Raw genomic sequence first — 23948 nt, 5'->3', positions numbered from 1 at the left:
GGGGGGGGGGGGGGGGGAGAGCCCAGTGCTGGGGTGGGGGCAGTCAAAATTTTTTTTGCTTGGGGCAGCAAAAAACCTAGAGCCGGCTCTGGTTGGAAGGCTACAGGGTCTTCTAGAGCTCTTTGCTGCTCCACCAGCCATTGCAGCATTCCCTCCAGCATCCAGACTGCCAAACCTCTCTGACAGGTTCTCCATTCGCAAGGATACAGGCAACTTCCAGACAAGCCCCTAAGTTGTGACAGAGTGGCATGCCACATGCATGGCTCTTCCACAAACACAGACCGTGCTGAGACCTTGCTTGTCAAATACCCCTCTGTAATTTATGTACAGTGTTTTAATCCTCCACCAATACATAGCAATGTCTCTACACTTTTACACGGTGTCTCAGGTTTCAAACCCATTCCCCAAAAGGGGGGGTTGCGGGAGAACAAGTGGCTCTACTCAAAGGACTCTTCTAGCCGCCTTTTCCCTAAACCCTCCTTCCTGTGCCCTTTTATACAGGTTCACTGTTAATGGGCTTAATTGATGCACTAGCCCCAATCTGGCTTGTAATCAGGTACACATCTGTCCAGTTAGATCTTCTCTAGGGAGAACCTAATTAGTACTAAAAGTGACTAGAATGCTGGCCCTTTAATCACAAATGGTAATAAATCTCTCTCTACTGGAAATACCTTGCCTAATACATCCTAGGATTGCATTAGCCTTTTTCCTGGTCACATCACGTTAGTCACTCACAGTCATCCTGTGTTTGACCAGTACACGCAGGTTTTTCTCCTACTCTGTTGCTTCCAATTGGTAAGCTCCCACTTTATAGCAAAAATTCTTGTTCTTAGTCCCTAAGTGCATGAACTTGCATTTTGCACTATTAAATTTCATCCTATTTCTATTTCCCCAGTTTTCAAGGTTGGCCAAATGTATGATATTCCAGTCCTCCTCTGATTGGCAATACCTCCCAACTTTGTGTCATCACAAATTTTATTAGCACACTCCCACTTTTTGTGCCAAGGTCAGTAATAAAAATGTTGAGTAAGACTGATCCCAAGACCAATCCCTGAGGAACTCTACTTGTAACTTCCCACAAGCCTGACGGTTTGCTTTTCAGTATGACTGGCAGTAGTCTCCGTTAATCAGTACGTTAACAACCTTTTGATTCCCATCTACTTTAATTTCCCATGTGGAACTGTATCAAAAGCTTTACTGAAATCCAGACAGATTAGGTCTACTGCATTTCCTTTGTCTAGAAAATCAGTTATCTCAAAGAAAGAAGTCAAGTTGAGCTGGCACAATCTACCTTTTGTAAAAGCATTTTGTATTTTATCACAGTTACTGTTTACCTCTGTCTTTATTTACTCTCTCTTTCAAAATTTGTTCTAAGACCTGGCATACAGCTGAGGTTAAACTAACGGGTCTGTAGTTTCCCAGATCCCTCTTTTTTTTCTTTAACTTTCTGAAATTTGCAATTCTGCAGTCATAAGGCATGATCTCCAAGTTTATGGATTCATTAAAAATCCTGCCTATTGGGCTAGCAATTTAATGTGCCAGTTCCTTTAATATGCTTGGCTGGTGATTATCTGAGCCCCTTCCTCCCCCTGCATTTGGTCCCATTAAGCTGCTTGAGTTTGCCACATCTGAGGTGTAAGCCAATTTCTGTTGCTATAGCTTTGTTCCTATTAGCCATGCTGCCACTGCCCCCCAGCTCCTCATTAAAAATGGAGGCAAAGTGTGTGTTTAAGTGTTGGGCCATACCTAGATTATCTTTAATCTCCACCATGTCCTCATCAATGTTCCTGCTAATTTTTTCTATCCATGTGGGGAATACATTTTATGTGCACCGCGGTATGTGTGGATGTGCACTACCAGTAGAAACAAAAAACCTAAATATAATATATATCTTTAAAAAGTTACCATAGGGATAATTACTCCAGCTGGGACAGGTTAGTCATTTTAGAACTCACTACTCAAATAATTATATTTGTGTAAGGGAAATAAAAATTATGAAATGATGGACTAGTCAAAACACTAAAATAACACACTTTGAAAGAATAAAATTACAGAGAATATATGTGCATTGCAGGAAGTATCAAGTAGTAACAACAACACCACAAATATGTGTTGGGAGGTGTGTGTGTGTGTGTGTGTGTGTTGGCTGCTGGGGAAGTTTCTTTAAGGCACACACTAAAAGCTCTCCTATGTCCTGAGCCCTGTCTCCCCTCACCTGCTCTGTGTAGATGGGGTACATGGGCGGGAGGGGAGAGAGAGAGATTGTGTGAGCATGACACTCACTCACTGCCTGGAGGCTCCTTCAGACTGCAGCAGCTCTCTCCTGCTTGAGTCCTGAGCCAGTCTGTCCCCTCTCCCCTGCTCTGCAGAGATGGGGGAGACCCTGACATCAGCACACACAAACACCTGCTCTGCACAGCCAGCAGGCGGGTCCTGGGAGCAGCTGTAGGAGCAATGTGGCTGCAAAGCAGCGGGCGGGGCAGCTGAACACATGCTGCCAGATGTGTGTGGCTCTGCTAATCAAGTGGGCGGCACTTGAATCTATCCTGGGCAACCATCCAACCGTGCAGCTTACAGGGAACTTAGGTCCTCAGTGGGCTAACTTCTTGTTTCCTTGTTTTCTTTTTATTTATATGGCTAAAGAACCTTATACTATTGGTTTTACTTTCCTTTGCAATGTCCAGCTCTGCCTGGCTTTTGGAAGTTCTCACTTTATTCCTGTACTTTCTGACCTGCAAGAGGTAGGTAGCTTTCCTTGCAGAGCCATTCCTTCCATTCCTTGTGGGCTGTCTGATTTTAATTTACAACCTGTTTGAGATGCTTGTTCAGCTGGTTTGGGCTGCAACACTTCTCTGAGCCCCCCCCCCCCCCCAGTATGGAGCTTTGACTTAAAGTAATTCCAAGCCTCTTCCACATTCAGATCCTTGAGTTCTTCAGACCAGTCAACTTCCCTAACTAATGCCTGTAATTTTTTTTTAAATTGCCCTTTTGTAATCAAGGATCCTAGTTGCAGACCTATTTTTGTTTAGCCTTCCATTTAGTTTAAACTGAATTAGCTCCATTTAGGTGAACCTGAATTAATTTATCATCACGTGAACCAAGGTTGTCCTTTACAACAACGTAATCTATTAGGTTCTCACTACTTAGTAATACCAAATCTAAAATGGCATCAGTACTTGTTGGTTCATTGACTATTTGGTGAGGAAATCTGTCAGCTATCACATCCAGGATGTTGGCCTACCATTATTATTAGCAATTGTGCTCCACTCTATAGCTGGAAAATTAGTCTCCCATAATCACACAATTCCCAGTAGCATTAATTTTATTATAAATATTAATGAGGTTTTGTGCCATATCCAAATTGGATCCAGGGGATCTATTGTAAACCCCATGCACTGTTCCAGGGGAGCCTCTGGTTTAAAATCACTTTGGGGAAGAAAGCTAACAAACAGATTAAATGTAATCCTTTCCATCACTTCTAATTTCTTTACAGGCTTACCTCATCATTTATATGCAATGCTTACTCCTGGGAGAATTCTGTGCCACTGTGCATGTGCAGAATTCATGTCCCTCACAGATTTCTTTGCTTCCCTGCAAAAAAATGACTTCCTGATAGGGAAGCAAAAGGAAGCCTCAAGAACAGTCACATGCCCCACCCCTGTAGTGTGGGCGTGGCATTTCAGGTGCCCAGAGCAGCTGGCGGAGAAGTAAATTGGTGGGGGGGGGGCTGGGGATGTGCCTATCCTGTGCCGGAATCAGCTGCCAGTCCCTGGGCTGGGAGCGAGGGAGGATGGGACTTTCTCTTCCCCTGCATGGAGCATCTGGGGTCAGGTTAAATTAACATAGTTCTTTTGTTACACTGTAAAGAACATTTATTTTTCCCAGAATAAAAACTAACATCTTTTCATGCTTTGAAATGTTCATGATGTACAGGCATATTGCATTATTTTTAAAAAACACACATCCTAAAAAATATATTACTGTAGATAGCATATTACACTTTCTTATATTTTAATATACAGTAGAACCTCAGAGTTACTCACACCAGAGTTACAAACTGACCAATCAACCATACACCTCATTTGGAACAGGAAATACGCAATCAGGCAGCAGCAGAGACCAACCCCCCCTACCCCCTCCCCAAAAAAAAAACAAATACAGTACTGTGTCAAATGTAAACTATTAAAAAAATAAAAGGACAGTTTAAAAAAAGATTTGACAAGGTAAGGAAACGCTTTTTGTGCTTGGTTAATTTAAATTAAGATGGTTAAAAGCAGCATTTTTCTTCTGCATAGTAAAGTTTCAACGCTGTATTAAGTCAATGTTCAGCTGTAAACTTTTGAAAGAACCACCATAACATTTTATTGAGAGTTACAAACATTTCAGTTACGACCAACCTCCATTCCCAAGATGTTTGTAACTCTGAGGTTCTACCGTGTTTTTAAATAATACAGTCTCTATTTTTCCTCAAAGTTGGAACATGTACTTAAAACCATTTAATTAACAAATTAAACTAGTTTTTCAAGCAAGAGGCACCTGTACTTTTGCCCCCTAGAATATGAGACCCTTTGATTATAATAAATGAGCTAAAGCATAATGTAAACTTACACATATCCTTACAAACACAGTATGTCACACTTAGAGCCCTAAAGAGCTGCTGATCCCTTTGAAGGAGTTATTAGGGAAAGATGACAAAAAGGCACTGTGGGGGAAATTCCAAACAAATTCCGACACTGCAATTAGTTCTTATACGGCTAAGCAGCTAGCAATGTCACACTTGGAAGGTTGCCCTAAGGAGGAATGCCTATCAGATGCTAAGGTGCCAGCATTGCGGTAGGAGCTCCTATTATGCTGCATCATGTGGAAATCTGTCACAGAAAATGTGTGTCAGATATCATTTTACTACTGAATCCATACATCAGAGGACATTCCCATCATTTGCCATACCCATTCATAACTTGTATGTTGGATCAAACACCCTCCATGTCACTGGATGTCTGCATTTTGGGGGACAATGACTGAAAGTACTGGCATAATCCTGAGAACCATATCACAGGCAGCTAATGCGATATAAATGGTCTCACAGTTATAAATGAGAGGCGAGGTTAAGAGGGACACTGTCCATTTCACTTCAATCTGACATCTTCTTATCTACTGTTGTTACAAGCAATAATCCTAGAATCACTAAAAGACAGAGAAAATAAGCAACGTCCTCTTGTCAGTGTGTTTACAGTGTGTAGTCATGTTCATTGTTACCCTGGACCGTCAGTCAGTTTTGCCTGTTGCTTGTCTGGGTCTCTTGTACAGCAAAAGGGGATAACATTAAAAAAAAAAAAACAGTGAAGCATGATTTCAAAATGTTAAAATTGGTAAGTATGCTTAGGAACAGGTGTCACACTACAAACAATTTAAACACTGTTGTGGAAACTGACTAGAGCTAATATTGATAGGGTCAGTTTCTTTAAGAAACACGGTTTCTATAAATTAGAAAAGAGAATAAAAAGGAATGCAATTTTCACCCTCCACAGGCAAGTGAAACTCAGTAAGATGGCACTCTTACTGTGTTTCAGTTCAGAGGTAGTAGCTGCTTCCTTCATGAACTAGCCAGTCTATGGTCTTGTAAGCTTGGATGGGCAGAGAAATAGCACTTTACAGCTACCTTGAAAGAGAGAGCTAAAGAGAATAATGAATGGATGAAGCACAGTGTGGGGAACCCATGCTGGAGAGAGAAAGGGGTGGCTAAAACCAAATAAATTCCAGCTGTAGTTACTGAACTCATGTCCTTAAACTGCTCACACATCCAACTAGCCACAGTGATGGAATTAATGCCCAACTGGACATGAGTGGCAACTCAGCTTATAGCTTTGGTATTGGTTTTCTTTTGATTTTTTTTCTTTTAATTGCATAGTCCTCTGAAAATCTAACCCTCCAAAGCTGATTTTCTAAGGGCTGGTTAGAAGCAATACATCAGCATGGTTAACAGGACACAAGGGGACATCCACCAAGGAAGCGGTGGGTCTGGCACCTCATTAGGTCCTAAGCATGAATACAGGTAATGTAGCTAAATCCATTCCTGCTGAGTACAAAAATCCTTCCAAGGCCTACACCAATAGCCCCTTAATAATGAATAAATCCTACCCATTTCTCTAGCACTCATTGTAATGAAAGATCTGAGCATGTTCTAGATATAGAAACCACCTCCTCCATCAATGCAATGTGGCTGTCTTTGGGGTGGAGCATGCATGCTCTACAACAGTTTAAACCAGCAAGTGAAGTTGAATGTCATTTCCAGTTGAATGCAGGTGGAATTTAGATAGGTAGAATGCAATTAGCCAAATTGGAGTTAGACCAGGACATTTACAGCTAACACTAACAATCTTATGAAAGTTTCAGGGCCACAAGCAGTCAGAAGTTTAGTTTTACATTTCCTCTGAAAGACACCACCTCAAACAGCATTGCACCATGCCGAGGGAGCACTTCACTGTGATTCAAAAGACAGTGTGTAACATGCAGAGTCACCACCACTACTTACTGCAGCTGGCTAGGTTTTCCTTTAGTGTTTTCCAGCTAAGTACTGACCAGGCCAAAATCTAATTTTTTTTGTCACAGCCTAATGAGGAATACCTGTATTTCTGGTGGCTGCAGTCCAAGCAGGTACGGAAATATAGGTTAGGTTCTTCTCCTTACTTCAAGGGAATTAAAAGCTTGAGGGTGTCCGCTCCATGTCTGAGACTAGTGAGGTAGTATTATTTATCATTAAATAATCCAGAACTAGGCTCTAGTGGCAAGAGACCACACGTTCTCAATGTTACCATGATAGGCATCTACATGGTAGCCAATACATTCTACCCGACCAGCTGCATGAGAGTGGGGATTTAGTCTTTCCTCAGACTCAGTGCTATACCATTTTAGTTGTTCTTTGGCTGCACCATTTTGTGTAATCTGCTAGCCAAGAGTAAGTCTTAAAATGGATTTTATGCTCACTTTGGAGTTCGATTGGTGGCTTCTTGATAAGCTAAAGATTCTAGGAAACCCTTTGATTTCTCTGCTGAATCAGTGCATCCACTGCTCTGGCTTGGGAACTACTGGCAAGGAAAGATTTAGCTACTCTATACGTAACCTGAGAAGAGGCAAGTTAAATCTCTGCTCTGACATGCTTTTTTTTCATATTTTCCTCAGGTTTTATGGCCAGGACAAGAGAACATCCTCACTGATTCTTTGGTCATGAGACTATCCATCCATCATCCCAGTTTTTTATGGTGCTTTTGCCTTGTTGTGCCTGACCTAGTGCTAGCTATTTGTCTGTTTCTGTTTATCCTTATATATGACCTCCCCCCCCCCCCCATCACCATAGAATCTGAGTGCTGACAGTGCTTTTATTCCCTTGCTGGCACATAGCAGGCTCAGGGTGGGTTGGCTGATTGGATTTTAACATGTCAGTATGAAAGTGAGTGTACTTCAGGAAATCCTGGGTGAAGAAGTGGGGCTTGCAGTTAGCTCTGAAAAAGGGATGCTGGACCATTCTTATTTCTTCTGGGTCTGCTCCTAAGAAAGTTTTTTCTCCTGTAGTCACTGGCCTCCCTTCCGGGTCAAGATTTTCATTGTTCCAGTGAAAAGTAACTATCATGGGAAGTCATGGTTATAGAGAAAAAAGCGAGAGATGGTCTCTCAAATTGTTGAGACCAATTTTATGCAGTGCTTTGAAAATCAGGACAGCAACCTTAGGGAAGCAGCGGAGCGGGGGGGGGATGGTACATGAAGCATCTTAATAATGAGAAACTAGACTGATGGAGGGGAGGAAAATATGTAAACCAAGGTTTAAAAAACCCACTTGAAATTGGTACACTTGTTCAGAATAAAATAGAAGAAAAAGCTTGCCTCTGAAGCACTTTCCACGTGGAAGGAAGTATTCATGATCATAGATCAATATGTTTAACTGCTCAAGAGTATTTGCTAGGACAAGAAAATGGAGCGTCTGCATGACCTACTTACAGCTGTAACATCTGGGTCACTAGCTTTACCTTCTACTGCCAGTCTCTGACTTCCTACTGCTTTACTCTCCAGTATTGTTCTATAGTAAAATGTGATAATTTGTTTCCTATCTTGGCTGTGATTAGGGATGAGGAGAAACTCCATTGTTTTGCTATGAATCTGTTCAAGAGGAACCTCTCTACTCAAGGCACAAGCACTGACTATTCAAATTATTTTATTTGGAAAACAGATGCTTGCTTTTATCCAAGCTGTTGATGTTTAAGAGTTAACAGGTGCAATTAACCAACCTTCTCCCTCTCGTTAATTTTTCAGGTACTTAAACTGCCTTTTCCAGAGACCTTCTAGCAGGCTCACTCAAGAAGGTACCAACTGTGCTCATTGCATTTCCCTTTTACTAGAAACAATCTGGTAATTACTGTCTTAAAGTCTTTTGGCACAGAATATTTATTATAGAATTATTATGACACCTCTGAGATCCATCTATGGCAAATAAACATCGCTATGGCATCATCTGCAGGTTACATCTTTTGTCCACCCTGCAGAACAGTGAAATGTAAATCTCCCTCAGATTCGGGAACAGACTGCGACTAGGACTGAGTAAAGAGGAATTTCCTCTCCACTGTCAACTGAGTCATAGAGACTTTGTATTGCACTACCTCTCTTGTTTTCTAGCTCCTGCTATGCTCTGAAAAGCAGCTATTCTAGTTGATTTTTCCATCTTAAATTCTTTATTTATTTACCAAGATACAAAGTGACTGTGCATGCCCAACAGCTTCAGATCAGAGACAGAAACCATTTTAGCTTTGCCAGTTGGGTGAAGTAGATGAAATTGGCAAAACCACATTTCTGAAATCTCCTTAGCTTCCAGTTTGTTTTCCTTTTTGGCTGATGTTACAGGGCTCTCCAGCATATTGTCTCCATTCCTCAGATGATTACATCAAGGGCATAAAGTATGCCAAGATAGCAGTCCCCATAAGCAGTGACCTAAACTAACAGCCAGTATAGAAGAGCTAGGGCTGGGACTTCAGGTTTAAGTGTACCCCATTTTTCTGGCTTTCTGAAGTTCTATAGCCCTATTCTCCTACACGCCTAGTCCCTGGAGATCTGAACAAATGCCGCTCCTCAGTAGCTTCATTAATTAAAAAAAAGAAAAATCCAAACATTCACTAGGAAGCCCTGAGTAGCATAACTGATCCTTTTCTTTCCCCCATCCCTCAAATACAAGCCTGAGAGCATCAGCCTGTCTGGGACTTCAGCTTTTTTTCTAATTAAGGTACCTTCTGGTTTGATTAGGTGATCTCTTGCCATCCCCGTTCACCATATCTCTCTGCAGGCTGTCTCTTCCCCTCCTTTTTGCAGCAGTTGGTTGATGCAGATAGAAATTCTTTTTAAGGGACCATCTGTGAACATGTCAATTTTTATGATATTTTCTTTTTGTGAAGCCTGGAGCAATTATTCTTTTCTTCTAACTGGAGATTAATTTAGAAGGGACTCACTGAATTCTGTTTCGGTTCGAGCTGCTGTTTGTTCAATAGACTTCACTGTTGTGAGTCGTAGTTTCTTTTGGGGGTATTTTGAGTTGTTTTTTCCCCTCCTTGTAAGTGGATTGGTACCTGAATTTAGTAGGAGACGTGTCATATTATTTGGCTTGCAGTATGATACTCACAGGGAAAAACACTATTTTCTTGGCTTTGCATTTGTTGCTGCATGAACCTACTTATACATTCTGGCCAATACAGTGACGCAGCAGTGTGAAAATATTTTGGGGAATGCACAGGAAAGGCCTGTTTCCACCATATACTAGAGTCCTTAGGTCCACTTTGCTCTGTTTGGAAGCAAAAGATCAAAATTAATTACCCAAGGCAAGGCTGGTCAGCACAGAACTCTTAGTGAAATGAGCCCTCTCTCTCAGCTACTGTAAATTGTCATAGAACCAGTAAAGTCAATGGAGCTATGGTAACACACTTGTTGAGGCTCTGCCCCGCCATGTTCAGACTTTTCATGGTGTAGGAAATCATGTAACAAATGATTCCACAAAAGAGCCTCATTATCAAGAGGACACAGGCTGGTCTTCTTGTGGCTGGTGTTAAGCCCTTGTTTGTATGAAAGCATCATTCCGGCTGTTCTAGTGAGAAACCCAGTGTCCCTTTTGTAACTCTCCTGAAGACTATTCTTGGCCATGTCTTTGTCATTCACCTGGCTTTGAGGTTAGAGCATGGATTCTATGGCAGCGTCGAACCGCCCGTGGTGGAGGATGAGCATATGTTGATACAAGTCCAAAGGCTTCTGGAACAAGATACTTACTCCAATACTGCAGGGTATGAAGACAGCTGCACTGGTGTAATCCCCTCTCCTGGATCAAAAAAATTGGAGTGAGAACACTCTTGGCCTTGATATTGTTGGCAAGAACATTCAAAACCACCTTTAACCGAAAGCAGCAGCTGTCACTTGTCTTGGCCCCAATTTTGCTTTGTTTGGGTAGATTTCCTGAGGGGTTGGTGTTTGTCTCCACTGTTTCTCCTCCTCATTCTGTTGTCTAACTGGAGCTCTTCTTTGCTTTGATTACTCACATTTATACACTGTCACCTCTTAATGGAGATAAAATCCAGCTGTCCCATCACTTCCTCGTGTAGTTCTGCAGTCTGGAATGCACAGCAAGGCAGCTTGATTTAGCGTTGGGGTAAGGATTGGCTGCCACTATCCTAATCCTGGCCTCATGATTGCTGGGAAGTATGTGGTGCACTTGAAATATGATGTTGACAAGGTCACAATAGAAACAGGTGCAAAGGCTGGAAGCATCAAGGAGTCCCCTGTACAGGGAAGTGGAGCCTGCTGTCCAGACACTAGCACAGGAATGTGTGGGAGTCTCAAGCCCTGAGCTATGGAAACTATTGCTGCTTTTTTCAGCTGCTCTCATTGCAGCAACTCCATTTTTAAATGGCAGATGAGTTGCTGAAGCATTTATAATGCTTAAACCCACAAACCTCAAACACTCCAGGTTAAACACACCCTCCCAACCCTCAGGTTGCAGTACAAGTGTCCCAGAGGTTACAGCTGCACACATATATTCAGGCATCTAGAGGATAGCAGGTTTGTCTCTCTGTCACATACATTTCTATTTGGTCACCTCTCTCTCACTCACACATACACATGCCCCTTACTGTTCCTTCCAACCTTCTAGTCAATTGATACTGATAATGCCATGCAGTCATTTACCAACTATTACAGATCCATTGTTTCATCCCCACCTTTTGCTGCTGTCAGTGATATCTTTAACTTTTGTTGCAGGAACTCTTGATTGTCAGCCTTACCATCTGAAGCTCACTGACTTAACTGTTTGACTGAAAGGTCATAGCTTTGTTAGGCAGCCCGATGTTCACATCCAGACTCGATGCAGGGCATAAGAATGGTATAGGTTTGTCATGACATGTCTCTTGCTACTATAAGTGACCTCTTAGAAAACAATTAGTAGGCATGGTGGCTCGGACAAACTTTAAACTCTAAACATCCCATGTCGACGCTGAACCAATGAGCACCACCTATTTAATTTGTTTGTAGCGCAGGCTTTGTTGAGCATTTTTCTCCTAATTTTACCTTTGAGACCTGATTGGTTCTCTATATTTGTACTTCTGAAAAGAGGCCATCCAAAAATAACAGAACACTGGCTATTAGGCAGATACCTTTTCAAAGTCTGCGACTCCCTCACCTTTGTACATTGCCAGCTAGAAACATCTACAGCAGAGGCAACTCAGCACCTGCTGCTGCAGCAGCTGAAAAGATGGTGTCATTTATATTTGTGCTTAACTTTGAGCTTAAAATGCCCTAAGCTATTACAGCAGTCAAAGCAGACCCAAAGCCCTGATCTCCACAGGGTTCCCACATTCATCTCGTTTTGTGGTGTGCGGGACACCTACTGCTTTAGAGATTCTGTTTCTATTTTAAGCGAAGTGGTTTAAGACCATATTTAGAAGGATGAGAGAGCTGACAAGCTCCAGATACTTCAAAATGGTTATAGCAGCTGGTTTTCCCATGTCTGGTGTGCACCATGGAACTCCAGAAAAGGTCTGTCCAGATCCTTTGGAAAACAAGGAGAAGATAGAGGAAAAGGATTATCCCCAATACACTTTGAATTGCAGGAGAATATTGTGTCTCATGGCGTAACTGGCACTTTAGTTTCCCACAAGGAGGTTGCAATCATCTTGTTGGCTCTTAAATTTTTTCTTGAAGATGGAGATGGAGGTGGATGGCTTGTAAAAAATACTCCAGATCTCTCCTGCAGTAGTTGCTTGGTGAGAATCCCCTATCTCAGCTGAAGGAGGTGCCTGATGAGATCTAAGAAACAGTTATTTTACAATTATAGTCTTAATAACATGCTAAATTGTTTGGCGAGCTGCTATTTAATTATCTTATGTGTATTACAGTATGTCTGCAGGCCCCAAATGATTCATAGATTCTAGGACTGGAAGGGACCTCAAGAGGTCATCAAGTCCAGTCCCCTGCCCTCATGGCAGGACCAAATACTGTCTAGACCATCCCTGATAGACATTTATCTAACCTACTCTTAAATATCTCCAGAGATGGAGATTCCACAACCTCCCTAGGCAATTTATTCCAGTGTTTAACCACCCTGACAGTTAGGAACTTTTTCCTAATGTCCAACCTAAACCTCCCTTGCTGCAGTTTAAGCCCATTGCTTCTTGTTCTATCCTTAGAGGCTAAGGTGAACAAGTTTTCTCCCTCCTCATGACACCCTTTTAGATACCTGAAAACTGCTATCATGTCCCCTCTCAGTCTTCTCTTTTCCAAACTAAATAAACCTAATTCTTTCAGCCTTCCTTCATAGGTCATGTTCTCAAGACCTTTAATCATTCTTGTTGCTCTTCTCTGGACCCTCTCCAATTTCTCCACATCTTTCTTGAAATGCGGTGCCCAGAACTGGACACAATACTCCAATTGAGGCCTAACCAGCGCAGAGTAGAGCGGAAGAATGACTTCTCGTGTCTTGCTCACAACACACCTGTTAATACATCCCAGAATCATGTTTGCTTTTTTTGCAACAGCATCACACTGTTGACTCAGATTTAGCTTGTGGTCCACTATAACCCCTAGATCCCTTTCTGCCGTACTCCTTCCTAGACAGTCTCTTCCCATTCTGTATGTGTGAAACTGATTGTTCCTTCCTAAGTGGAGCACTTTGCATTTGTCTTTGTTAAACTTCATCCTGTTTACCTCAGACCATTTCTCCAATTTGTCCAGATCATTTTGAATTATGACCCTGTCCTCCAAAGCAGTTGCAATCCCTCCCAGTTTGGTATCATCTGCAAACTTAATAAGCGTACTTTCTATGCCAATATCTAAGTCGTTAATGAAGATATTGAACAGAGCCGGTCCCAAAACAGACCCCTGCGGAACCCCACTTGTTATGCCTTTCCAGCAGGATTGGGAACCATTAATAACAACTCTCTGAGTACGGTTATCCAGCCAGTTATGCACCCACCTTATAGTAGCCGATAAGACTATCATGCGAGACCGTATCAAATGCCTTACTAAAGTCTAGGTATACCACATCCACAGCTTCTCCCTTATCCACAAGACTCGTTATCCTATCGAAGAAAGCTATCAGATTGGTTTGACATGATTTGTTCTTTACAAATCCATGCTGGCTATTCCCTATCACCTTACCACCTTCCAAGTGTTTGCAGATGATTTCCTTAATTACTTGCTCCATTATCTTCCCTGGCACAGAAGTTAAACTAACTGGTCTGTAGTTTCCTGGATTGTTTTTATTTCCCTTTTTATAGATGGGCACTATATTTGCCCTTTTCCAGTCTTCTGGAATCTCTCCCGTCTCCCATGATTTTCCAAAGATAATAGCTAGAGGCTCAGATACCTCCTCTATTAGCTCCTTGAGTATTCTAGGATGCATTTCATCAGGCCCTGGTGACTTGCAGGCATCTAACTTTTCTAAGTGATTTTTAACTTGTTCTTTTTTTATTTTATCTGCTAAACCTACCCCCTTCCCATTAGCATTCACTATGTTAGGCATTCCTTCAGACTTCTCGGTGAAGACCGAAACAAAGAAGTCATTAAGCATCTCTGCCATTTCCAAGTTTCCTGTTACTGTTTCTCCCTCTTCACTGAGCAGTGGGCCTACCCTGTCTTTGGTCTTCCTCTTGCTTCTAATGTATTGATAAGAAGTCTTCTTGTTTCCCTTTATTCCTGTAGCTAGTTTGAGCTCATTTTGTGCCTTTGCCTTTCTAATCTTGCCCCTGCATTTCTGTGTTGTTTGCCTATATTCATCCTTTGTAATCTGTCCTAGTTTCCATTTTTTATATGACTCCTTTTTATTTTTTAGATCATGCAAGATCTCGTGGTTAAGCCAAGGTGGTCTTTTGCCACATTTTCTATCTTTCCTAACCAGCGGAATAGCTTGCTTTTGGGCCCTTAATAGTGTCCCTTTGAAAAACTGCCAACTCTCCTCAGTTGTTTTCCCCCTTAGTCTTGATTTCCATGGGACCTTACCTATCAGCGCTCTGAGCTTACCAAAATCCGCCTTCCTGAAATCCATTGTCTCTATTTTGCTGTACTCCCTTCTACCCTTCCTTAGAATTGCAAACTCTATGATTTCATGATCACTTTCACCCAAGCTGCCTTCTACTTTCAAATTCTCAATGAGTTCCTCCCTATTTGTTAAAATCAAGTCTAGAACAGCTTCCCCCCAGTAGCTTTTTCAACCTTCTGAAATAAAAAGTTGTCTGCAATGCAGTCCAAGAATTTGTTGGATAGTCTGTGACCCGCTGTGTTATTTTCCCAACATATATTTGGATAGTTGAAGTCCCCCATCACCACCAAATCTTGGGCTTTGGATGATTTTGTTAGTTGTTTAAAAAAAGCCTCATCCACCTCTTCCACCTGGTTAGGTGGCCTGTAGTAGACTCCTAGCATGACATCACCCTTGTTTTTTACCCCTTTTAGTCTAACCCAGAGACTCTCAACACTTCTGTCTCCTGTGTCCATCTCCACCTCAGTCCAAGTGTGTACATTTTTAATATATAAGGCAACACCTCCTCCCTTTTTCCCCTGTCTATCCTTCCTGAGCAAGCTGTACCCATCCACACCAACATTCCATGTTGAGAATGAGACTGGGGCAGCATTATGCTTGGCACTATACACCACATAGTAAGAAACCATTCCCTGCCCCATATGGTTTACAATCTAAATAAACTAGACAGAACAGGATGAGAGGAGAAACAGAAGGCACAAAGAAGTGACATAATAAGGTCACAGCAAGAGCTGGGAAAAGACCCGAGGTCTTCTGAGTCCAAAGCCACTGCCTTGTCCACTCGACCATGCTGCATTATTACTAAACAACGATCTGAAATATAATTAAAGCACCATTAAAACAACGCTATAAAATTGCTAAAAGGCTAGCTATTTGGGGACTATTTAAAAATGGGGAGAGGGTTCTATTCAGGAACTAATCAATGTTAATAATGAAAATGCCTCTTAAAAAAAGTGTGTTTACAGATGCTTTCTGGAATGTAGAATAAATTTTACATGCCATGAGCTGCCACAGCCAAAGTGCAGTCATCCAGTGATCCATGTGCAAAAGTGGAACACCTATCAATAAGGTTTCAGAGTGCTAATACCTGTCAGGATGAGGCTCAGATAGGAAGTCACATATTCAGGGCATTAAAAGCTAACAATGCAAACTTAAAAATCAATCTGCCACTTTACAGGCAGATAATGTAAAAAGGGTAGTACAATGTGATCCTCGGTGCTCCAACCTGTTTTTTGTACTAGTTGCAAGTGCTAGTGAACCCTAACAGAAGGTAAATTACAACAATTGTGCCTCATTGGCACAAGGACAGGTGTTGCTTTTGCAAAGTGATGATGAGAGCACATAAAGCAAACTGCAACTGAAAAATTTTCATGTTGCTTCTGAGACACACAGGACTTTCCTATTTTAATATAGCCAAATACAAGGTCATACATCTAGGAACAAAAGATGTAGGACATACTTACAGGATGGTGGATCCATAAAGAACATTGGGGTTATGGTAAATGATCAGTTAAAAATGCACTCTCAGTGTGATACTTGTGGCTAAAAAAGTTACCATGAGCTTTGACTATATAAACAGAGGAATATCAAATGGGAGTAGGGAAGGGATAACATCGCTTCATGGTTTGGTAAGACCGCAACTGGAATTCTGTGTTCAGTTCTGGTTGCCACACATTGAAAAAGGATGTTGAAAAATTGGAGAAGATTCAAAGAAGTGCTACAAGATTGATTTGACTCTGGAAAAACACACATTATGGTGAGAAACTTAAGATCAATCTGTTTAGCTCACTAAAGAGAAGATTAAGAGGTGTCTCGATTGCAATCTAGTTCTACCTACATATGTAGAATGTATCGGACAGTGGAGGCCTCTTTAATCTAGCCGACATAAGCATAAAAAGGTCCACTGGCTGAAATTTGAGTCTAGAAAAATTAAAACTAGAAATAAGGTGCACATTTTTAACCAAGAGGGTAATTAACAATCACAGCAGATTAACCAGGTGTGTGGTAAACCCTTGCTCACTTGAAGTCTTCAGCTCAAGACCAGATGTCTTTCTAAAAGGTATATTCTAGTTAAACCATAAATTAAAAGCTTGATGCAGGAATTAATGGACAAAATTCTATGGCCTGTGTTCTTCAGGAGGACAGACTAGATTATTGTAATAGTATCTTTTAGGCATAAAAAAATCTTTGCATCAATAGTGAGTGGTGGTCAAAAATAATAACCATGTTCTCAGCCTGGTGCACTAATTCTTTTCATGCCCCTATTGCTAGCGAGAACACAAACGAAGAGCGCTCTTTCTTGTACTAATTACCACTACCCAGTAGGAAGACTTCAGTGACTCTGAAAAAGACATGAGGATTGTGGTGGATAATCAGCTCAACATGATGATAATACAGCAGGGCACAGATTATCCAACAAGTTCTTGAAATGCATTGGAGACAGCTTTTATTATAGAAGGTAGAGAAAGAGACTAGAGGAGAGGGTATTCTGCATTTAATTCTGACAAACAGGGAGGAGTTGGTTAAGAATCTGAAAGTGGAAGGCAGCTTGGATGAAGTGACCATGAAATGATAGAGTTCATGATTCTAAGGAATAGTAGGAGGGAAAACAGCAGAATAAAGGCAATGAACTTGAAGAAGGCAGACTTTAGCAAACTCAGACAATTGGTAGGTAAGATCCTGTGGGAAGCAAGTCTAAGAGCATGTTTATACTTACCTCCGGAGTGATCAATCCAGCAGGGGTCGATTTATCGCGTCTAGTGAAGAGGCGCTAAATCGACTGCCGAGCGCTCTCCCGTTGACTCCGGTATTCCACTGGAGCGAGAGGCGCAGGCGGAGTCGACGGGGGAGTGTCAGCAGTTGACTTACCGCAGTGAAGACACCGCGGTGAGTAGTTCTAAGTACGTCGACTTCAGCTACATTATTCACGTAGCTGAAGTTGTGTAACTTAGATTGATCCCCCCCCTAGTGTAGACCAGGCCTAAGGGAAAAAAGAGTTCAGGAGAGCTGGCAGTTTTTTAGAGAGACATTATTAAGGGCAAAAGAGCAAATTATTCCAATGTGTAGGAAAGATAAAAAGTATGATAAGAGGCCACCCTGGCTTTGCCAAGAGATCTTCAATGACCCCAGACCCAAAAAAGAGTCATAGGTTAAATTACAAAGGATGAATATATTTAAAAAATCAACACAAGCATGTAAGGACAAAATTAGAAAGGTTAAGGTACAAAATAAGATTAAATAAGCTAGGGATAAAAAATGGTAACAGAGCATTTTACAAATATGTGGGAAGCAAGAGGCAGACCAAGGATCAGGTAGGCCCATTACCAAATGAGGAAGGAAAGACAATAACAGATAATATAGCAATGACCGAAGTATTAAATGCCTTTTTTGTTTCAAGTTTTCACCAAAAAGTTTGCAGGGATCTGACGACTAACATAGAGAACAGTGTAAATGGGGTAGAATCTGAGGCTAAAATAAGAAAAGAACAAGTTAAGAATGACTCAGACAAGTTAGATGTCTTCACATCGATAGGGCCTGATGAAATATGTCCTAGAATACTTAAGGAACTAACTGAAGACATCTCTGAGCCAATAGTGATTATCTTTGCGAATGTATGGAGGATGGGAGACATACCAGAGGGCTGGAAAAGGGACAAACATAGTACCTTTCTACAAAAAAGGGAATAAGGACAACCCAGGGAATTGTAGACCAGTCAGCATAACTTTGGTACCGGAAAGATAATGGAGAAAATAATCAAACAATTAATTTATAAGCACTTAGAAGATAATAAGGTAATAAGTAGCAGTCAACATGGATTTGTCAAGAACAAATCATATCGAACCAACCTAATATCCTTCTTTGACAGGGTGACAAGCCTTGTCAATAGGGGGAAGCAGTGAATGTGATATAGTTTGACTTTAATAATGCTTTTGCTACTGTCTCACATGACCGTCTCGTAAACATACAAGAAAAATACAGCCTAGATGGAGCTACATAAGGTGAGTACACAACTGGCTGGAAAACTGCTCAGAGAGTAGTTATCATTGGCTCACAATTAAGCTAGAAGGCACATCAAGTGGGGTCCCGCAGGGATCGGTCCTGAGTCCAGTTCTAGTGAATATCTTCATAAATGATTTGGATAATGGCATATAGAGTACACTTATAAAACTTGTGAATGATACCAATCTGGGAGGGTTTGCAAGCTCTTTGGAGGACAAGATTAAAATTCAAAATGATCTTGACAAACTGGAGAAATAGTCTGAATTAAATAGGATGAAATTCAATAAGGACAAATACAAAATACTATACTTGGTCGGGAATAATCAACTGCACAAATACAAAATAGGTAATGACTGCCTATGATAGAGTACTGCAGAAAAGGATATGGGGTCAACAACATAAGACTCTTGCAAAAAAAAAAAAAAAAAAAAAAAAAAAAGAGTGAGACACAAGAAGTAATTATTTCACTCTACTAAGCACTGATAAGGCCTTATCTGGAATATTGTGTCTAATTCTGGGCACCACACTTCAGGAAAACGTGGGCAAATTACAGAAAGTACAGAAGAGAGCAACAAAAATGATTAAAAGTCTAGAAAACATGACCTACAAGGAAAGATTGAAAAAATTGGGCTTGTGACATGCTGGAGAAGAGAGGACTGAGAGGAGACATTACAGTCTTCGAGTACATGAAAGGTTGTTATAAAGAGGAGGGTGAAAATTGTTCTCCTTCACCACTGAGGACAGAACAAGTAATGGGTTTAAATTGCAGCAAGGGAGATTTAGTTTAGACATTAGGAAAAACGTCCTACCTGTCCGTGTAGTTAAGCAATGGAACAAATTACCAAGTGAAGTTGTGGAATCTCCATCATTGGAGGTTTTTAAGAGCAGGTTGGACAAACACCTGTCAGGGATGGTCTAGATAATACTTAGTCCTGCCTCAGTGCAGGGGATTGGACTAGATTACCAGTCCTACATTTCTATGGTTCTATGAGCTTCAAAGTAATGCTGTGGCCAAAAGAGCTAATGCAATCCTGGGATGTATAAATAGGGGAACCTCAAATAGGAGTAGGAAGGTGATTTCACCTCTGTATTTGATACTGGTGGGACCTCTGCTAGAATGTTGTGTCCAGATCTGGTGCCCACCATTCAGGAAGGATGTTGGAAATACTTGACAAGGGCTCAGAGAAGAGCCCTAAGTATGCTTAAAAGATTGGAAAACACGCCTTATAGTGAAAGACTCAAGGACCTCAATATATTGAGTTTATCAAAGAGAAGATTAAGGGGTGATTTGATTACAGTCTATAAGTACCTACATGGGGAACAAATATTTAATAATGGACTCTTCAGTCTAGCAGAGAAAGGTGTAACACGATCCAATGGCTTGAAGTTTGACAAATTCAGAATGGAAATAAGATATATATTTTTAACAGTGAGAGTAATAAACCATTAATTGACATAATTTACCAAGGTCATGGTGGAGTCTGCCTTACTGACAATTTTAAAATCCAGATTGGATGTTTTCTCTAAAAGATCTGCTCTAGGAATTATTTTTGGGCAGTTCTCTGGCCTATGTTATACTAAGGTCAAATGAGATGATCATAATGGTCCCTTCTGGCCTTAGAATCTATGAATGGCTGAAAGTTGAAGCCTGATAAATTCAGACTGAAATAAGGCACACATTTTTAACAGTGAGGGTAATTAATTAGTGTCTCCCTCACTGGCAATTTTAAAAGCATGATATGCTCTAAGTCATACACAAATTATTTCAGAGACGTGCATCCGAAGAAGTGGGTTGTAGCCCACAAAAGCTTATGCTCTAATAAATTTGTTAGTCTCTAAGGTGCCACAAGTACTCCTGTTCTTTCTATGGCAGAGGTGGGCAAACTACGGCCCACGGGCCACAACCGGACAGGGGGCAGTCAGGGGACAGGGAGCAGGGGTGTGTGGATGGGGCACGGGTCCCAGAGGGGCCGTCAGGGAACAGGGGGGTTGGATGGGGCAGGAGTTCGGGGGAGGGGGCAGATAGGAGGTGGGGGCCGGGCCACGACCCCCCTCCCCTAACCGGCCCTCCATACAATTTATGAAACCCGATGCGACCCTCAGGCCAAAAAGTTTGCCTGCCCCTGTTCTATGGCCTGTGTTATATAGGGGGTCAGATTAGATTATCTCACAATGGCCCTGCTAGCCTCAAAATCGATGGCTGTGAGTATGCATTTATTAATAACTTTTAGACAGACATAAAATCATTTAAAATCTTCAAATGATGGCGAATCCACAATGTCCCTAGATAGGTTGTTCCAATGGTTAATTACCCTAACTGTTATGGAATTACACCTTATTTCTAGTCTGAATGTGTCTAGTTTCAGCTTCCAACTATTGGATTTAGTTTGCCTTTTTCTGTTAGATTTAAAGAGCTGTCTACTATCAGAAACCTCTTCCATGTGTAGGTACTTGTAGACTAAAATCAAGTCACCGCTTAACTTTCTCTGTCAATTAGGTAAATAGATTGAGCATCTTAAATCTCTTGCTATGACACGGATTTTCAAGACTTTGAATCACTTTTGTGGCTCTTTGCTGCTGAAAAATTAGAATGGGTACAGAAGAGAGAGAGAATATAGACTAGCTGATTCATCGCTGATGGAATGGGCTGCTCTTTAACATTTCATTAATACTTTTTGCATTAAATATTAAAATAATCAGCCTTCCTCCCAACAATGCTGAAAATCTTTGTTTAATTTCTTCTCCTCTGTAATTTTAGTCTGTATGAGAATCCTCTCACCCCTGGTAACATGAATGTCCATAAAATAAAAACAAAAGGGATCCTTCAGTTGCAAATTTCATTGTACAAAGAGTGGAAAGGTAGAGATGTGCTTTATCTGGCAAGTGATTGAGGAGACACTGAAAACACTATATAACCCATGTTATTGAACATAACTAGTCACACAGTATAAGAAGGTGAGAGTGGTTCCCTCCAGGACACAAAGAATTCCATGCATGAGCCTGAATCAATATGTCCCAGGTACACCCAGGAAAACTTAATCGTATACTTACTTCATTATGAAATGCAGAAGTATCTTTGCCAATATGGCTGAGACAGTTAGGATGAGGAGAGCTGTGAGGCCATATACTGTCCACTCTATGGAAAAGAAAAAGGCATATCTTCTAGCACATTAATTTGCTTATAGTTTTAAAATAATGTATGTGCTTTCTGTTTTAACACACTTACTCTTGGACACTCAACTGAAAGCTTCCATTTCAAGCAATGTTTAAATTAGAGCAATTCAAGCTGAAAGAGATCTCTTACATTCCAACCAGCCCATTCCCACTTGGCTAGTGCAAGATAGTTCGTTATAAAATTTCAAACTTCAGAAATTTTAGAGTAAATATCAGGAACTATTTCCTTACAGAGATTTTAAAGCTGTGCAATTGTCCCTCTTTGAAAAGGATGGAAGCACATTCCTAGGAAATTTTACAAATAAACTGAACAATGCTTATGGGAATGTACCATAAGAATCAATTCTCCATTTGCAAGGAGATCGGCTGATCTCACATCAGCATTTGCCCTGTTCTTTTCCCATTGCAGATTCTGCTCAGTGTTTGATCTGTGTTGTACTGTCCTGCTCGGTCTCATTGCATTCCTTTAGATTGTTGGCTCTTGGACATTGCACCAGATCCTTGACCCCTCTTTAGTTCCCTTCGTCATTCCAGCAGCACAAAGGGGATTCAAAAATGCCTTGAAGCAGCAGCTGAAGATACTCCTAGTATAAAAGAGTTCTAAACTAGTGCAGCACAAATGCCTCCTGGCCTTTCCTCCACACTCAGGCTTCAGCATGTCATGGGTGGGATAGTATGGTGCAACATGCTCTGGCAAACATGGCTGATAGAAAAGCCCCAAGGGGGGTCTTGTATTTGAAAATGCAAGTTAGAGAAGCTCTGAGGCCCTCAGCAGTCTCAAGTATCAGGGTAACACAGAGGTAGAGTAAAACCACCTAATGACCCTCTGCTTCTCCCCATGTGCATTTAGCACCACTTCGTGTCACTCTGTGATCTAGCCTACTCTTATTTGTTCAATGCACTGTCTCATACAGTAAATGTACATCACTAATGCACCACACAGAGAATGAAAAGACAAAGTAAGCCATTTCATAATCTGTATATCAGTGCATTTTCCCTGTTGTTTCTGCCCATCAATTCCCTTTGGATATTACCAGGCATGATGCTAGGGGGATGACTCGGGCTGGTTGTGATGACATAAAGTATCTTTGAAGACTGGGCTGCATTGATACGGAGATTTGCTTGTTCAGTTATCACCTCAGTAAATTTCTGATCGACTGTAGTAATGTCCTGGTGTAGCTTTTCTTTGGTAGCTGAAAATACAAGAAGTTATACAAACAAGACCTTAATTTACTTATTTGGGCATAGTTTTTGACTTTGTATTTTGTTACACAAGAACTGCGACTCTGTCTGTCTTATACTGGGAACATATACAATTATTTAATGGCTGATGCTAGGAAAGTCTTATCAGTCACTATGCTGCAAACAGCATGGATTTTCTGAATGTTAATTGTTCATAAGAACTCTATTGGACCTATTCAAGGACCAAAATGTTTTTCTTCTAAAACCTTAGATGATAAATAGAGACATATATAAAGGAGAATGGGCCAGATTCTGGACCCAACCCATATACTCTGCTTTGGAGGCATATAAGGGCCATAAAAGGGCTGCAACAGCCCAGGGGCAATTTTCTCCAGCACAGGAGCTATGTGAAGCTGGCATATGCGGCCTTGTGCCAGTCCCCTTTGCAGCACCAACTGTAGGGGGCTCGCCAAAGTAGGAGAGAGAGTAGCAATAAGCACTCAGTGATACAGTCCTTCTGGGCTATACAGCAGCCCATTAGCAGCTGTAGGGAAGCTACCATACATTAGAGCAGCCCTAGGGGGCCAAAGCAGCTCCCAGCAGAGACAGACTCTCCTTCTAGACTGTGCCGCTCAGGAGGCACAACTCTAAATCTAGCCTAATAATTCCAGAGGGAGTTTCTCCAATAATCACAGGTACATGAAAAAGCCAAACTCTCGCCAGGTGCCTCCTTAGGGTTACTGAATTGTTTTGAAGAAAAAGGCTGTGGCCCAGAAAAAGACAGGAAGATCCATATCAGTTAGAATACTATCTCATGCTTGCTCCCTACGATGCTGAAAAGGAGACTCTTCTACCGGTCTATAAACTGAGGCCAAGCAGCAGGGAGTGGGAGTGTCAGAAAAAGGAGAGGTGTAGCAGCCGTGTTAGTCTGTATCCGCAAAAAGAACAGGAGTACTTGTGGCACCTTAGAGACTAACAAATTTATTAGAGCATAAGCTTTCGTGGGCTACAGCCCACTTCTTCGGATGCATATAGCGTG

General features: G+C 41.4%; 1 protein-coding gene across 1 annotated transcript in view; it reads right to left on the bottom strand.

The window, feature by feature from the left end:
- Nucleotides 1-12161: 12161 nt before the first annotated feature.
- KREMEN1 (kringle containing transmembrane protein 1) overlaps nt 12162-23948 on the bottom strand; it is a gene marked incomplete at its 5' end in the record, with an annotated part of 59906 nt that continues 48119 nt past the window's right edge. The window contains 3 exons of the mRNA XM_024196895.3: nt 12162-12324; nt 21605-21689; nt 22762-22920. Coding sequence (XP_024052663.2) covers nt 12162-12324; nt 21605-21689; nt 22762-22920 — 407 coding nt within the window. The remainder of the gene's footprint in view (nt 12325-21604; nt 21690-22761; nt 22921-23948) is intronic.

This window comes from Terrapene carolina, unplaced genomic scaffold, assembly GCF_002925995.2.
Source record: "Terrapene carolina triunguis isolate 2854851 unplaced genomic scaffold, T_m_triunguis-2.0 Scaffold234, whole genome shotgun sequence".
Taxonomy (NCBI): domain Eukaryota; kingdom Metazoa; phylum Chordata; order Testudines; family Emydidae; genus Terrapene; species Terrapene triunguis.
The sequence above is the reverse complement of the archived record's forward strand: the minus strand, read 5'-3'. Positions and strand labels throughout refer to the sequence as shown.